The 17,030-nt window shown below is 44.6% G+C and overlaps 2 protein-coding genes across 16 annotated transcripts in view; one reads left to right on the plus strand and one right to left on the minus strand.

The window, feature by feature from the left end:
- Positions 1 to 1,387: 1,387 nt before the first annotated feature.
- Positions 1,388 to 15,692, minus strand: GTF3C4 (general transcription factor IIIC subunit 4). Of its 14 annotated transcripts, none has more exons than XR_006164797.1 (6): positions 15,338 to 15,692; positions 12,642 to 14,462; positions 10,658 to 10,788; positions 9,649 to 9,737; positions 5,948 to 8,588; positions 1,388 to 2,220 (listed from the first exon to the last, which is right to left on the minus strand). XR_006164797.1 is itself a non-coding variant. In XM_042786991.1 (5 exons), exons 1-5 carry the CDS (start codon positions 15,671 to 15,673, stop codon positions 8,524 to 8,526), a joined length of 2,442 nt encoding a protein of 813 aa, XP_042642925.1. In that variant the 5' UTR covers positions 15,674 to 15,692; the 3' UTR covers positions 2,625 to 8,523. The 14 variants fall into 14 exon arrangements, 2 of the variants coding, with proteins under 2 accessions (XP_042642925.1, XP_042642926.1); XR_006164798.1 differs by having other exon boundaries at positions 5,940 to 8,588; XR_006164794.1 differs by lacking the exon at positions 1,388 to 2,220 and having other exon boundaries at positions 2,625 to 6,106; positions 8,320 to 8,588.
- Positions 15,693 to 15,757: 65 nt separating this feature from the next.
- DDX31 (DEAD-box helicase 31) overlaps positions 15,758 to 17,030 on the plus strand; it is a 49,989-nt gene continuing 48,716 nt past the window's right edge. Inside the window, exon 1 of one of the 2 annotated variants that reach the window (XM_042786994.1) lies at positions 15,758 to 16,029. In XM_042786994.1, coding sequence (XP_042642928.1) covers positions 15,970 to 16,029 — 60 coding nt within the window. In that variant the 5' untranslated portion in view covers positions 15,758 to 15,969. The remainder of the gene's footprint in view (positions 16,030 to 17,030) is intronic. The other variant, XM_042786993.1, reaches the window with a different exon arrangement.

Consider the following 17,030-nt stretch of genomic DNA (forward strand, 5'->3'; position numbering starts at 1 on the left):
GTGGAAATGCACATCCTTAATGCTTCTAAGAAAGGGGTGTGATTTGTTGTTGATTCAGAGGAGCTCTGAGTTTGATGCCTCTATTACGTCTCTATTTCTCCCTTGTTTATGAGTGTGAATTCCTCTTGACCAGGGGATGGGGAGGAGCTTTGACTTTCTCCTGGAACCCTCTGTGTCTGGAAAGATGCAGGAGGCATGTGCCTTCTCCTTTCAGAGAGCACAGTCCTCCAGGAGCCTTTTGGTTTTAGATGACTTCTCCGATCCTGTTGATGGAAATAAATTTGGATCTTTGTTGCTGTTCTTGATCGTCTGTGTCTAGGTCTGTAGGGAGTGTTGTAGAGATGTGCATGCTAAATCTCCTCCTTGCACCTGTAGGGTGAATTCAGATGGGAAGACCCTGGTTATCCAGGGGACTATGAGGGTATTTTATTATTTTGGGAGAGTTTAAGGTCAGAGTTTTCAGTATCTTTGGGGGAACTGGTGAATGGGAATTGGACTTTCCAGCCTTGAGGGCAGCTTTAAAAATCTCAGAATAAATATCTTTGAAATCTAAGAAAGCCAAATCCTCTGGCACCAGCGATGCAAGCCAAGTCCTCTGTGTCTCTTGTGCTGAGAAATTCTGGCTCGTAGCACCAGGCTGAGGCAGAGGCTGCTCCCACAGTACAGGGCCTCAAACCCTCGCACAAAGCTGGGCAAGGGCATTTATAACAGTCCTACCTGTTACAAATGTGCTGGTTGGTAACCTACTTGGGCAGCTGTTTTTTATGCTATTGCTATAAAGATACGCTGAAGCATGCATGCATAATTGGGAGCCCTTCTATTAATAATACATGGGAAGCTCATCTTGCTAATATCACCTTCATCTGAGTGTTCCTACTAAATATTTTGATAGATGAAATGGATAGAGAGCGTATTTAAATACTGTTTGTACTGCAGCTAGGGTACAAAAGGGACAGTGCATCTTTAATTAGACAGGTACATCTGCTTAATTAATTTAGCTGTAAAGCCCTTTTTCCTCTTCATTCTTTCATCTATATGCGGACGCTATATTAGTTCCGCTCTGCTGGTTCCATAGAAACTGAGAAAAAGAGCTCGTCTCATTGAGATGCGCTTGGCATGTCTGGGTACGGAGTCTCAGGTCAATGGTCAACCCCCAAGGGTTTGCAGCAGGCCTGAAGTGCAGAACGTAAGGGTTAGCAGAACATGCTAATACTCATGTAGAACTCTCCCTCAGAAACAACTAAAACAATTGACATTCATTTAATTACTGTAAACGAAACAGCCCCTGCATCACTTTGCATAGTAAAGCCTGTTAATACCAAAAAGGTTCAGTGGGTGGAAGGAGGAATTAGGTTTTTATAATTGGAATGCAACACTTGAAAACCAATTTGGTAACTACGCTTGATTTTATTAGCATCTTATTCTGGCAAAACAAATGTTGAGCAATGAGAAAAACAAGGTAAAGAGGAGGTGGTAAGAACGCAGCAGGGACCAGACGTTACTTATTGTACAGCTTGCCCGGTGCTGAAATGCACATCTTTTATCACTCCACTTTCCGAAGATGCTTTGCAGAGAGGGCTGCTTGGAGGTTGTGCTATACCCTATATATTATGCTGTTAATTACGTAGTTCAGCAACAAGATGAGTATGTCCAACTGTTCCACAAACTTTCGTGTCCGTCTGCTCCAAACAACAGATCCTTCGGTGCACTGTGGTGGAAGGCTGCTTGAACACCCCAGCACCGTCTCTGCAGGGACCCCCTGTAGCTCTTCAAGGATCTCCCCTGCAGCCTCCTTTGCTTTCTCACCTTTCTCTGTAAGGCTTGGGTGCTGATGCCAGCACAAAAGCCTTAAATGTAGCTGGTTTTGCCACCATCCATTCACAAGGTGCTGTAGAAGCTGTGGGACTGTAATGAAGGGAGGGCCAGCAAGGTGTCCGTACAGGTCCTCAAGATTTGGTTTAGAGCAAGGACGGGCTTGGCAGGTTCTTGTGCCTCGGTTCTGCTTCCCAGAGAGGCAGCTGGAGCCAAGTTGATCTTAAGTAGGAGCGACCTGGGGTTATGACCCTGTAACTGCCCGTCTGTGTCGCAGTTGCCAAAACTGAACCTGAAAGGCGGCTCTTGCCTTGTCATACGTACTTCATACAGAAAATTGTCTATTCCCCTCTACAAGCAGGCTCTCCTGGGTTATTCTCCTCTTTCTGCAACAAGAACTGTTTGATTCTACGGAAGAAAAGAAAAGGTGATGTCAGGCCCCTTTCATGAAAGAAAGTTGGTTCTTTAGTAGAATTGTTTCCTGGAGCTGGAGGGCTGCCACGCGGCGGTTCGGGAGGCCGGGGAAAAGAGGGGTTGAGCCTGCGCTGGTGAGGAGAAGGGAGCAGTGGTGTGGCTGAAGGGCACTTCCAGACCGCAGGTCCTCCCCCAGCTTCACCACTGGTGTTCTGTGACAGTGGCCACAGTGGGATTTTTACTACTAAGCTTTTGTTTATTTATTTTTTGAAGTGTGAACTCATATGCTGAAGGACTGACTGCTTAACTACACTGCTCTTTCTTGTCAGTCTCAGGTTCTGGCACCCCATGTTCCTCCCAGGAGTTCAGTCCCTTAAAATACAGACATTACAAACAAGTACTTTATTTATTTATTTAGAATAAAAAAGGAGCAGGATTACAATGCTACTGTTGCAGTATACAAAACATTCATCCAGGTTTGCTTCACGTTTACAAAATGTGCCATATACACAGCATCAATATTCACAGCAACTTTGTCAGACCCTTCCGGGAACTACATCTCAAAGGAAAAAAAACAAACTAAAGATTAAAACTCAACTTTGCTTTTCATTCAGCCTGGTGACCGTGTGGTCAGCCAGCTACACTCACACCCCAGAACAGAATTGAAGTAGCATGGAGAGATCAAGTAGATTAGTGGAGTAATTAAATTAAACTCTCCTCTGCAGTTCCATTTGAATGGCTCTTGGGTTTTCCCTTTTCAGGGCTGGCCTCCCAATTTCGTGTTAAATAAGAATGCTGCAGGACTGGCAACTCCTGCTGTGGGCTCTCAGCAGTGCATGAGTCCTCCTGGGATGAAGGTGCTCCAACATTCACCTTTGGGTTGATTCAGCTGCAGCCTAGGACAGCACAGGGAATTACTCCACTTTCTGCCCCAAACTGTAGCGTAGTTAATGCCAGTAAGTGCCCCGTGTACCTGCTGCATTGCAAAAATGAGAACAGTCATCCCTAGGCAGCTGTAAGCTCCTGAGGTCACTACCCAGATCATGGCAGAGCAGCAGGAGTTCCAGGTCTTTTGAGTGAAGAGCTTTAAAAACTGAGTTAGCATTAAAAAAACAGTGACAGAATAAGAGCATTCCAACTGACACCAAGGGTCTGGGAACATCTCCGGTGTAAAGGATGAGTTAGAACTGAGGACAGCCAAAGATTAGTACTGAAATTTAAGTGAGAGTATGTATACGAGGCCCTCCTCCATTAGAAGTGAAAACTAAAGCTCTGTGGGCATTGCTGTACAAGTTGTGAAAAACTATCCTGGACTGAGACTTCCAAGAGGCAGCTCGACTCCCTCTTGTGAAGTTTCCTGCGCCTTGGACAGGACTAGGACTCCAGATGAATAGAGCCAAACTCAAACTGCCCTTGTTTATCCACAGAGGGGGGAAAAAAAAAGCAGCTTTCCAACCTGGTATTTACCAGTGGAGCTGTACATCAGCAGACATCTCCACACAGCCATTTGTATCATTTGTTCTGGTTAAAGAATAAACCCTACCCATCTCAGTGTAAGTCTGGAGTATAACCAGCGTAATTTGCATGTTTACAGGCCTGATACAGAAAGCTTCAAAAGGGATTATGAGGGGGATGAGGACAGATGTCGTATTGATACCCACTTTGAGCATCTCACCTTTATTTACTGAGAACCCATAAACATCATCTTCCATTTAGTTTAGATGCTTACTATAAATCTGACTTTTGCCATGACTACCAACTTTTTGAGGCTAAGATTACTATCACCCTTACTTCCAGGGGCAAAAATATGAACTAGGGCTCTGTAGTAACAGATTTTGAAGTTTATTATATTGCGAAGTATTGGACTGCTACTAAGTACACACTTAGACAGTGACCGCCAGGAAGAATTCAATAAACATGAACTAGGTTGTAAAATGCCAGCCAGCACTTTATCGTGATCGACAGCAGGAAGCAGGCACACGTGGTCTCTCACTGACATACGCAGCTCCCCTCGTGCAGAAAGGCAAAGAGAATGAAGAGGTACCTTCCTCTTCCCGCAGCCACTGTCCTGCCCCTTGAAGAAAATCAACATGTCTAACTGGCCTTGCACATCTGTCTCGAACACAAAGTTCAGATGTTGTTAAAAGAGCAACAGCTTCAGTGATTAACCCCGGTGCTCTCCCTCGTCCCCTCCCTGGTGCTGTACCTGTAGGTGGCAACTGAGGCTCCTGCAATGGTGGCTGGAAGGCCACTGCTTCACACCCAGGGTAGGTCATAGAGGAAGGGGTCTGTGTTTGAGAAATTAGACTTGTACAAACAAGTCTCCTGTAAATGTTAGTTTAGGGCATAACAGCACAAGTGTGATTTGTTAGCCTTTAACTAGGACTATAAATGTTTGCATTCAGTTCTTTTATGTCAAGAAACCCTTAATGAGGATAGAATAAACAGTGTTATGTTGCCCATAATCACTGATGATACATTAGCCAGTAGAAAACCTGGTAAGGTTAAGCAAATCAGGGAAATATTTATTGCCTGTATGTATTAGCAACCATAGTATTTCCTTTCTAGAAATATACAGTAGGATTAATGGGATGGGGGAACATACAAAAGGAAAGGATGATTGACTTATAACCCCAACCTGTAGCTGAACTGAGGTAAAAGGCAGCAATGAGTTCCACTGTCACTGCTTCCAGAGCAGGAGGTGGGTGTAGTTTGGAGACCCAGGACAGAGTTCTCATGACCCCAAACTTTCACCTTAGTTCAAGCAATGGCATCTAGCACCAAGGCACTAAGAAGCTGCACAATCCAGAGCTGTTCTGCTTATCCATCGAACCTGAATTAGCCTGGATTTCTTCATCCCAGTGGAGGAGGGATAAACTCTTATCAGCATGAGTAGCAAATCTTAAATGCTATCAGAAGCTACTTATCAAGGACAATGATGCATTAGCTTCAGACATAGAACACAGCATCTCTGGCTATTAATTCTCAGATATGGGAGCAAGTACCACAAGTCTTAAAAAAAAAAAAAAAAAAAAAGCAGCAATGCATCAAGAACCACATAGTCTCTCTGCTGGAGCATTATTTTTCCTCTGGAGATGAGGCACCATGAACAGCCACCAAATGGTGAAGCAGTTCAGGAAAGCCTCCAACTACTCACTTGTTTGAGAGATCTTCCAAAACTTAGGGCAAAAACTTAGTGAGAGAAACTCTGATTTTGCAGGATTTATTCTTTGAATAATTCACGCGGTGTCTCAGAACAGACTGAGCCTTAATATTGGATAGCTCCCCTCTGTGTTAGTTTGAGAAGGCAGCTCTCTTAATGGCAAAATAACACACGGATCTGGCAGCGGGTGCTCGTACCTTCCTCACCCGCTCACCTTCGCCACGTGGCCTGAAAGCAAGGGGTTTGATTAGACAACGTGAGGGATAATGCATCAAGGTGCTGCTGCAGCCCTTCAGGGTGTTACAGTACTCCAGCAGGAACGGGACTAACCTCCACATTCCCAGAACTACAAGTCATGAGTCCAAGACGGATAAAAGGTTTCCTGAAGGAAGTCTCTGAGCTGCTAGCTGCGCAGAAAAGTCCAGTAAGATCAGCATCAGAGGTTAAATGTTACTGGTCTGGGTTATGCTGTACTGTTTGAGCCTACACTAGTTAAAAATACACTTAGGGACCAGTGACGGTTAAAAAAAAAAAAATTAAATCACAATACCTCTTTACCTGTTGTGAATGGGTCAGGGTGAGAAGTGAAAGCTTTGTGCTAAAGGATCTCCACTGGCATGCAGACAAAGCCGACATCATTGGCTTTAAAATTCCATTCTCCCAGCAGTCATAAATCAGGTTAAATAAACTGGCAATGGTATACTGAGTATCTACTGCCTTGAAAGACAAGGAAAATAAACATTAATGCTGCAACATTAATGCTAGGTGTACTAAAGCTTCTACATGTCTAAAGCATTAAAACTCAATCCAAGGAAATTCAAGAGAATTGCTATAAGTAATCACTGGGAATTAATCTAATGATACCATGCTGAACCTTTTGGTCAGCCAGACTTAAACATTTCAGCAGAACAGGATATTATTAAGGTTTCTAAGCCAATATCAAAGAAATGTTCTTTGACTTATTTTAAAAGCGCTTACACATGGTTCTGGAGAGCTCTCCCACCTTTTCCAGAGTTAGGTGAATTTCCAAATCTGATCACTTACTCATGAACTGGTCAGGCCTGCCTGAACAAGGACTTGCAGATTCCACGTAAAAGGTTTTTTTCTACCACCATGAATAAACCTGTTCAGTTCCTCTTGGAAATTGATGTTCTGTTCCCCCCCCCAAAGCCCATCAACACTGGGAAGAAGATAAATGCTGCCCCAGGTACAGTACCTGGCCCCCAAACTACGCACACATTAGGTATCAAGGTTACTCTTTGTTTTACTAGATGCTATCATGATCTACATTTTCTTTCTTAGTAGACACACTGAAGTAATTTCAATTTGCAATGCACAGCAATAAAAAACTAAACATTTCTTTAATACAATTATGGTATCACTTCCAAGGATATTTACAAACAAGGCTGATTATTTTATAGATGAATGTGCTTCTGCTGTTCTAGGCTACTACATTATTCTCAGTTGAAGCACTATCATGCTTAATGCATGAAACACTGAATAGTAAGGACAGCTGACTTGTTTTAATGTTAGTTGAAATAATATTTGCTCCTACTAAAGGTGAAGGAACGTTAAGAAAATATGCATAGTCACTGAATCAAGGAAACTTAAGCACCAATCCACACATGCGTTGCTGGAGACTGATACCGTCAGGACAATTCCTCGATTTCTCAAATAGCTGTAGAGCACTTCACACACAATTAGAAGTGTCATGAATCACAAACAGGGCAACACATCTAAGTGTCCAGATTAGGACTTTGAAGAATGTAAATACATAAACTTTGGATTATTCGACAACGTGGATTTAAGTTAACAAGACAAACTGTACCAAATAATCATACACATTTTGGAGGTATTATTCCTCTAACACTGCATAGGAAGTTGAAAAGGATTCTCCTGCTCCCCATAGGAACTAGATGCCAAAGAGAAAAAGATTGTTTTTTTCCGATAGGACAGTCAAAAGGCAGAATAAATTTCTGGGCTCAGCCATGCTACATCATTGGCGTATTTATGAATCTCTTGATGATAAAGTTGGGGTTATACAAGAACAGCTTTACCAGACTCCATGACCACCTGTGGAAACTTTACCTGTAACACGTCAGCCACGGTGGTGTTCAGGTTTGGAAGTGTTTTGTCTGGGTTTTTTTTTACTGCATTATTAAGAAAAGAGAAACTGTCAGCTGGGAGTGATTACTTGTGTGTCAAACTTCTGTAAAACTCAGTTACTGTATGAGGGAGACTCTCGATTTAAATGAAAATAAGGTAAATTGGTAATGGGTTTGGTGACTAAGTTACACTAGAAAAGATGACTCCTTTTGGTAAAGTGAAACAAAAGGCATACACATTGGCAAAAGCTAGGAAGTAGTTAGAACTCAGTTCAGAAAAAGAAAGTGGGCAAGAGACTTAGGAGCATTGGAAATTATATATATTAGTGTTTAATTGCTATTAGTTTAATAATTATTACATTTAAAAATTATTCTTACTGATCCATATTTGACCCAGGCAGCCAATATTACCCTTCTGACTGTAATACTGTTATAACAGTTAAGAGGCAGTTATTTTTCTAGACTTAAAGTGAAACTAATATAATGGCCAATTTCTTTCCTATGGCTGTAACTAGTATAGGCTTCACTCTGCAAGAAATTAGAACCACAAATTATTTTGATAGTTTAATATTCTGCAGCAAGTGCCAGTGCTTGTTAAAAAGCAAATGAGAGCACTACAAGCTGAAGCCTTCTCTACCCACCAAGACCACTCAAGAGGCAGCTCCGCTGTTCCCGTCCTAGCCTTTGGGAAATCACACAGCTGTCAGGCAGAAAGGACAGTTCACACCATGTGCTTAAGACTTCAGTTCCTTTTCAGTAAAAGGAAGCGTGTGCAGCTGCTAATGCTTCAACGGGGTGCATTTCCAAACCGCTTTATAAACTCACTCTTCCAGATGTACTCCTGTTTCTGGAACATGGAACAGGCTCTGGACTGAAGGAGTTTCTAGAACGTCTGATGTTCTATTTACAGGGTTGTGGACAATGTCTTCCCCCTCCAGTAAAGTCTGTTTTCCTGTGCTCTATACCCTTCCAGACTGAAGGGAGTTTATGCAGTAGAGAAAATATTTTCGATTTTTACATAGCTTCTCTCTAGAACACAGGAGAATCACAGAACGTGCAAGGTCCTTGCAATAACCGCTTGATCCATTCAGGATCTGCAAATAAGAAAACAAGTTGTTTAAAGCTGGAGGTAGAGATGAACACAGGAATGACACCCGAGATGGACAAACTAAATAGTAATCCTGAAACAGTTTGTATATATTCACCATGCAGGATTAACTGGGAGTTCAGAGGAATCCAACTCCATTTTTGTCTTGAAATTTCAAGTAATGCCAATTTAAATCCCACTTCAGTAGGGGACAAAATTTAAGTGAAACGGTCCATGCTGCATCATTACATACTCATCTAAATTGCTATACAGCAAAAAAATTTTAAAGGATCACCATGCCACAAATGTAGAGTCCTCATTTTCTTAAGTGAAATTAGATCCTTCACGTAATGTAGTCATTGGTTCCTGTTTCTTTGTCCCTCTTCAATATAAGGAAATTAAGTTTACAGACTCTCTCTACAGATGTTTAAGTTCTGTAGTTGATCCTTAGCACTGACTGGAATACCCCCATATTATGGGGAAAGGTATCCCCTATGCTTTAAGACAAACTGTTAGAGTACTCTATTTTTTTAAGTGTACCAGTTGGGAAGAAAACAATTTTCTTGCACAGCTTGTCGTTCCTCAAACTCTGAAAATGCAAAGCCAAAAGGCTGAGTGTATCCCAGAGCTGCCGTCCTTGTCTCTGAATGATGTACTAATGGCAGATGTGGGTCCCAAGCCAGCAAGGTGCCAACTATTTCTTAACCTGTGCTGGATCAATACAGCTTGCACTGAAATAGAATGTCAAAGACATCAGCTCTTGCAGAACTGGATGCTAATATATTCAACTTGAATATAAACCAACTGTTACAGGACTCCAGCACAGATTATGTGTTTAACCAGCTCTCGTTAAAGTGTAGTATTTATAAGCTAATTTCTATAGTCACTATTTTGTAATTAATATATGCCACTAATGCACGGACAGCAACAGGATACCATGAAATGTAGAGTACTAGTACTTTGCTTAATAACTGCCTAAAAGAGAAAAATCAGTAAAACTAATTCATTTTGCATATAAAACTTAAGAATATATAATCCTGCCCCTCTCAGCCACAGGAACAGTTTACCTTCTGGTGTTGGATGCCGTGCAATGCTGTCATGAAGCAAACACCTCCTGTATACCAAACTCTGACAGGACTGGTAGGTTAGGAAGCACCTGTGAAAGGAGAAGTAGTTTCATCAAGAGGCCTGGGGTTATATTGTTTTGGTTTGTGACCTGCTCCTATGCCCTGACTGGAGGCTGAGTTCTGTTCCCAACAGACCTTGATTAAGAGCAGTCATGTGCCACATGAAACAGGAAAATTAATAATTTATTAACTCAGGTAAATGAAACTTCACAAGTGTACCCCATTACATTTGGTCACAAAAATGAAAAAGGCCAAAAATCAATATAACATTGAGAAAAGTTCCATCATAGGCCAAAAAATTTTATCATACAGTAGAAGAGGTGAAAAGCTTGAGGGTTCCTGCATAGGGGAAGAACCACAGTGCCTTTAAGGCAATGACTATTTAGCCAAACTATTGCATAGCATCTGTTAGGCAAAGATTTTCCTTTGTGACAGACTACTGACTTGCCAAATCTCCAGGGACAATCACCATGTACTTGATACATCAATGCTGGAAGATCTCCTTTTCTAGATGTTCAAGAACTTGTTTGACTTCTCAGTGTGGCTGTTTCCAATAACTTTTTGTTAAATTACTTTGTTTTCAAATGCTGAAGTAGCTAGAACAAGCCCTCCTTCATGTGCTGTTCCAAAGGATCAGTTCTGCTTGATTCTCCCTCCCCTACTCTCTCCTTGCCCCCATCCTCCCCCTGCTTGAAGAAAAAAGTTAAAGATGATCAAAAGCATTTTATTTTAAAAACAGTGTACTGATAAGAGAACCAAATCCAATCTACAGTGCCCTCTCTCTCACGGAAGAGGACAGGTAACAGCCAGCAAAAATTGCAATTAACTGCAGCATGGGTAACAATGCTTCACAGCTTTTTACTCCAACACTAAGAAGTGGTTTAGGTTAGCTGTTTAAGTATGTTTAAATTATCCAGAGGATGGCAAAAACTTTTTAAGAACCAATTACCTGAGCCAAATATGTCCATTGGAGCAGACTGCCTGTTTGCGATCAGTGAATGGCAGGATCTCTTTACACAAGCTGCAGTGCTCTGGAAAAGTCTGTTTGTTCATTTTCTTTAAGATATGCCCAATCAGCACCTGGGAATACACAGCAGTCAGCATTGTTTACAGCAAGACAGCTGCCTACTGAATGGTGGAAATGTCTCTCAGAGTACTGTGATTTCAGATTATGATACAGGATGCAAAGAGCTATGCTTTTCACTGAATTCAAAAAAATAAAGGCCTAAGAAATATAATACACTGATAAGTATTAATTTCTTGTAATTTTCTTGTCACCTCCTAAAGATTTCTGTCCCACAGTAACGGGATACAGAACTTAAGAGCAATAGTGTTAAGCTACTTGCAAATTTTAAAAGTACTGAAGAAATTGGTATCATACCACTTTAGAGGATGCCACTGACCATTACAGCAATGGTTTCACATTCTCATGCCTGTCACAATGGATGTGCTAAAAAAAAAAATGCTGTTCAGAAATTACATGGATGCATGTCTTCAGCAGTCATCTTAGAGTATATGTAATGTTACATTTACGTGATCATTTACGTGATCAAATTTGTCTTTGACATTTCAATAGATATAAACCACATCCTAAGGGCCTTTAAAATGTGACAGCAAACCGAACAGATAAAATAGAATTTGGAAGTCAGCTTTTAATCACTATAAAAAGAATCTTGTTTACAAAATAAGGAAAGCAACCTCTCAAACCTTCAATTCATAGTAATTGGATGCTAGGAAAACACAGCAGTTCTGCCAGAATACTCTCCCAGGGAATTACTGATGACCACGCTGTGTGGCCTGCTTGCTCCCAAGTCCAGCAGAGAGAACACCACACTACATAGGTAATGGAAATGTGCTTCCTTCCTCTGTCTTTCTGGATGCAATGTAAAAGTTGATTTTTTTTTTTTAGAGTTTAAGTGATTTAAGGGCTTAGGTACTGAAAAGAACTGTTCTCTGCTCATACAAAGAAGTACGCAGACATCTGAGACATTCTTGTCATCGAGTCTTAAGAGCTGGGAGGCCAACAGCAGACTGTTCCCACTGAAGCTTCCTTTGTCTGACATCTATATTCAGAAAACTTCATTGCCCAGCACAAGGTTCACTAATCACTCATTTCCTGCCACAAATGCTTACTCTACACATTGCAATAGCCCTGATATTGTCCTTGTGGTTATGCTTTTACTTTGATAGGGCGTATTGCAAGTTTAGGAAGAGTTCCTATCATGGCCAAGCATTCCATTATGCTTATTTATTGTAGTTCAATAAACGCAAGGGTGCCTGAAGGTTTAGGCCATGTATGTTATAACAAAGACATTCAGTCAGCTTGGTTAATTGAAAGTTCTGCAAAAAGTTCTGAATCATTGGATTTTACCACATAAAACACAATCGCTCTCTGAACCTCTGTAACTGATCTTTCCACCAAAGGCTCACACAGCAAGGACAAGACCTGATGTACCACCTGAACAGTCACAGTACTTTCAATTATAACTACTTTAGCAAGCGATACTGCAACTCTTAAAATTCAGAACTGCAGACATAACTGACTAGAGGAAATATCTCTTAGTTTTGTAGCGATGATAAATTAAATAAGCTTAGCCACGAAAACAAACATCTCTCTCAATCAGTACATGTTCTAAACCCACCACCGGCAGTAGAGTAACTGTTGTCCTCTCCCTTGCTCGACAAAAACTCAGGAATGCTTATTCTATAACGTGCCTGATCCAAATTTCAATGTCTGTATTTACATTCCCTCCTACTCCATAATTTCAAGGAAGGACAACATAAGATGTATGCTCTATAGAAGCTGACTGGCAAGGATGACATGATTACAGTTCTCTTTCCCACCCAAAGTTGTATTTTCATTTAAGGATACGGAAAGGGGAGAAAGAATTAACTTGTACCAGCAAATCCCCAGAGCATAGAGGTGCACTTACTCGTGCTGTTCTGTCATCATAGCCATCATCGGACATTAAGAAGTCACAGACTCCTCTGGTGGGAATACTGGTGTTTTCTGTAATCCATGTGTGTAGATAAACTTCTCCCAACACCCGTTTCATGTGCTCTCGTGTCAAGTGCATTTCTACTGCCTCAATCTGTGCCTGTATTTCAAGAAGTTTTTCTTCCATTGGCTCACGGCCTCCTATGTCACTTGACTGAGGAAGAGAATCATCTGCAGTGTCATCTATGTCCATACCTTTGCCTGTGTCACATAGGCTCTGCTTGCTGGCTTGTTTAGAAGTTCCTTCCTCTTGATCATCTTCAGTGCTGCCCATCCCAGGGGAATCCGATATCAAGATTTTTGCATCCTCATGTGACGGTCTCCACATGACCTCTGAGGGAGCTTTCTGCATTGACTGGTACAAAATCCTCAGGAGAAATAGCTTAAACCGCCAGAAGTAAGTAGAACCACAGCTCTCAATCTTTTTATCCAGTGCTTCCTGTAAGAATTGAGGAATATGCTTATCCTTCAAAATTTTCCAGCGTACAAGATCTGTCAAGTCCACTTGCCGGAAAAGGTTCTGAACAGAAGATTCCAAGAGCTGCGCAGCTGCCTCCTCAAAAGTCTTAAGGGTTACAAACTGAACCTGGTAGTTTTTGTTAACTGGGTGCAGACCGTTAGTCATCCCTTCTGTCGTGATAACTGCTAAGTACGCCCCACACGGGCTAACAGCTATTCCATGAGTCCTGACAGAGCCAAACACTTCCGAGAGCTTAATCAGCTGGTGCTCAAACTTTAAAGCAACGTCTGTGAATATAGGAATCAGCTGCCTTACCTTTCCATCACTGGAGCACGTGTACACTGTGCCATTCTGTTTGTCCGCAGTCATAGATACAATCGGCAAAGAATGAAGCCCTGTCACGTGGGAATTATGGACATTAAGACCCGCTTTGGATATCAACAGGAGACACCAAAACACGTAAGCTCCTCTTGCAGCCACCACTAAGCTACAACTACATTTCTGGTAGGGGTGGTAAAGAGGAATGCATTTGATGCTATGCACTGGTAACTGGTCCATTTCTTGCCATAAGACTACAGGTTGTCTCAGCGTAAAGTAGCCTTTGACTGCTTTTAGGTTGACAGGAAGGATCTTAACCGGTCCAAAAGCACTCCCTACTATAAGTCCACTCATCTTTCGGTTGTTATGTTCATATTCCCACCAGGACAACACACTTGGGGAATTTATTCCGGACTCTATGGTATTGCAAGAAGTAATTGATTCCTTACCCAGAAATGGAAGCTGAAATTGCCAAACTGCAATGTTACCGTTTTCAAAGAGTACTGCTAAGAGCACGCTACCGACATCCCGGCATTCGTTGTTGTGTTTCACCTGCTGAGTGGTGCAGATGCCCGACCACTCCATGCGCACTGGAGTCTGCATGCTGTGCCGTCGCTGAAATTCAGAGAAGTCTCCCAGTTCTCCCCTGGGAGCATCAGCCTTAGAAAGTTTGTAACTGGCTTCGTACAAACGCTCCCCGTAGATCTCTGTCAGGTCCACCAGCTGCACCCACTGCAGTCTGTTGAGGTTTGCATGGATGGTCAATCGATTGTCCATGGTTAAGGCTGCAAGCAGGCATCTCCCGTTGGCGTCACAGCCCAGCGGTGACCAGCTGGAATACTTGAATCCTCGCATGGGTGGCAGTGACTTCCCCTCGGGATTGAATACTCGATCTAGCATAAAAGTCTGACTAACTGTTGGATCCACTGAACTTGCGAACTTTTCTTTACATTCAGCTACTTCCTTTTTTGGACCAACCTGAAAGATAACAAAAAGGACTTTTAAAACAACTGGAAAAGTTTTTTTTTTTTTTTAGAAAGACTTTCTTGGAATTAATTTCCACTTGAAACAGAGCATCCCCTATCGCAACCTATACCACACTGTCCCAACAGTTAATTAACGTCACTCTTAAAGACTTAAGCTTCTTTGTTGGCCTGAATTTGTATAGCTTTGACTCTCAGCTATTCGATCTTTAGTGAATCAGAGCCTGTTTTCATACTTCTGTTTTCAAGTGTGTACTTAAAGGTTCTTGGCATAACATTTGACCTGTAAAGCAGTCAGTATTTCAACTCAACTTATTCCATATTCTCAGCACTCTTTTGGAGAAAAAACGAAATCAGATCCACGGCAGCAGAATTATTATTTAATAAGATATTCAGGCAGACTTGCCACCCGTCTGTGCCAAGTGTGAAGTCAGATGCACCCCCCCGAAGCCCAAAACAGTCCCTGCTGCGAAAATCTTCCAGCTTAGGTAGCAAACCGGAGAATTCTACTTAAAATGTTACTGAAGTGATTGCCATCAAAGTACTGGAGCTCAAGCGATTCTTAGAAAAAACTGCTGAACTTTAGAATCCCTAAAAACCGTTTGATACTGGGCTGTGTTTCACCCTGACATCACCGGGCTACGTGTAGGGGTTTTTATTCCTTCCCCTGCGGTTTTAAAACGCATCGGCGAGTGAAATGCAGCGTGAGCCGCAGAAAGTTGTGCCTGGGGCTGGGGCAGCCCGGGGGGGGGGGAGGCGGCCCCGGGCCCCGGGGGGGGGAGGCGGCCCCGGGCCCCGGGGGGGGGAGGCGGCCCCGGGCCCCGGGGGGGGGAGGCGGCCGGTGCCGGTGCGGCGGGCTGGGCGGCTCACCTTGAGCAGGCAGGCGGCGGAGGGCGCGGGCACGGCCGTGCGGTGGATGACCATCTCCTGCCCGCCGCTGTGGACGTCGCTGAGTTGCTCCAGCACGGCGATGCTGCGGGCCGTGCTCACCGACACCCGGTGGTCCTCCGACCAGGCCAGCGGCTCCAGCCCGCTGACGCCGTGCTGCAACCGCACCGCCGGTTCCCGCCGCACCGCCGTCAGCCGGAACCCGGCGCTCGGCGCCGCCGCCGCCGCCTCCTCGACGAGCGAGTCAAGCCCCAGCGGCGGCTCCTCCTCCCCCGCCGACAGCGAGGGGCTGCCGCCGCGCTCCGCCGCCGCCGCCATCTTACCGCCGCCTCACCGGCCGCCGCCGCGCATGCGCCGCCGCCGCCCGCCGAAGCCCCCGGTCGCCCCGGCCGGGGCTGCCCCGCCGCCGCCTGCGCCGTCCCGCGGGCCCCGGGTGGGAGCGACGGGCCGACCCCGCTCCCCACAGCGGGGTGGCTGCGGCCGGGTTGGTGGGGGGGGGCTCGGGGTGAGCGGCTGTTCACCGCGGTGGGGCCCCCCGGCCGCCTCCTTCCCGCCCTCGCGGGCTGGGCCCGGCCCGAGGGGCGGCCCCGGGGCCTTGCGGGAGGCGGTGGGCCATGGCGGCGGGCGGGACGACGCGCCTCAGCTCGGCGCCGCGGGGCCGCGTCTCCAGCCGGGTAGGAGCGGCCGCGGGGGGGGGGGGGGCGACACTTTTCTGGGACTCGGAGTGCCGCTGCGGGCCGGGGCCGCGGCTCTCGCCCTGACCGGGGCGAGGAGGGGGGGGGGGGGGGGGGGGGCAGCGGCCGGGGACTGGCCTGGGGTCGGCGTGGCTGGGAGGGAGGGGAGCTGGCCTCTAAAAAGTTGCTAAATGGAGCTTTTGGCTTTTCCCTCCCCGCGACGGGGTGAATACCTGCGCGGGGGTCCGGTGACGGCCCCGGTGCCCTGGGAGCGGGGGGGGAAACGGCGGGTACGAGCTTCTGTAATGCCGGGCTGCTGGGGATTGCCCTGCCCTTCCCTCGCCTTGGCGGCGGCTTTTGGCTTGTCGGGGGCTGGCTGCTGGGGCTGTGGGTGACGCTGTTCCAGGCCGCAGCCTCATTTAGAGATGCTTTGAAATGCTGCCACGGAGGGGAGGTCCTCTTGTATTTTAGTGTGAACTTCTAATTGTGGAAATGCGATGAGGCGCGGGAATAGGTGCTTTACTCTTAGAAGTCTGAGGAGAGGAGCACAGGAATGGGTTAAATAGGCGTTTTCAATTTTAAAGTTATTGTTGCTGTGATTCCAGGTTGTTTCGACTATTATTCTTAGTATTTAAATAATTCTTAAAATATGGTGTAAAAGTATGTGAGAGTTAAGTGATTGGCAGGATTTACCCTGATTATATTAGGTACTTTGAGGTGGGGCACCACCACCGTCGTTTTTCTGATAGTGAATGTTGGTGGAAGGAAGTTGCGTTTTGGTTGGTTGCCAAAAATGTGAAGAAACAAGTAAGAAAAGTAGTAGAGCTTGAAAATGATATGGTTCATAGGAGGACAAATAAAAGCAGGGACCAAGATTGTGCTGGCGTGTCACACATTTCAGGAATTTTACAATCATGTCTCGAAAAAACAGTCCATTGAAAAGGGGCTGGGGGATGTTGAAGAGCTTTGGGGACCAAAGGAAGTTAAATTTAATTTTCTTT

The sequence above is a fragment of the Tyto alba genome, unplaced genomic scaffold (genome assembly GCF_018691265.1).
Source record: "Tyto alba isolate M040663 unplaced genomic scaffold, T.alba_DEE_v4.0 Super-Scaffold_11, whole genome shotgun sequence".
NCBI classification, from domain to species: Eukaryota; Metazoa; Chordata; class Aves; order Strigiformes; family Tytonidae; genus Tyto; species Tyto alba.

Coding starts and splice junctions, on each gene's coding strand:
- GTF3C4 (XM_042786991.1), bottom strand. CDS start 15,673: ATGGCGGCGGCGGCGGAGCGCGGCGGCAGCCCCTCGCTGTCGGCGGGG. Junction 14,463..15,337: donor CCGCCGCCTGCCTGCTCAAG/GTGAGCCGCCCA, acceptor GTTATCTTTCAG/GTTGGTCCAAAAAAGGAAGT. Junction 9,738..10,657: donor AATGGACATATTTGGCTCAG/GTAATTGGTTCT, acceptor CTCCTTTCACAG/GTGCTTCCTAACCTACCAGT.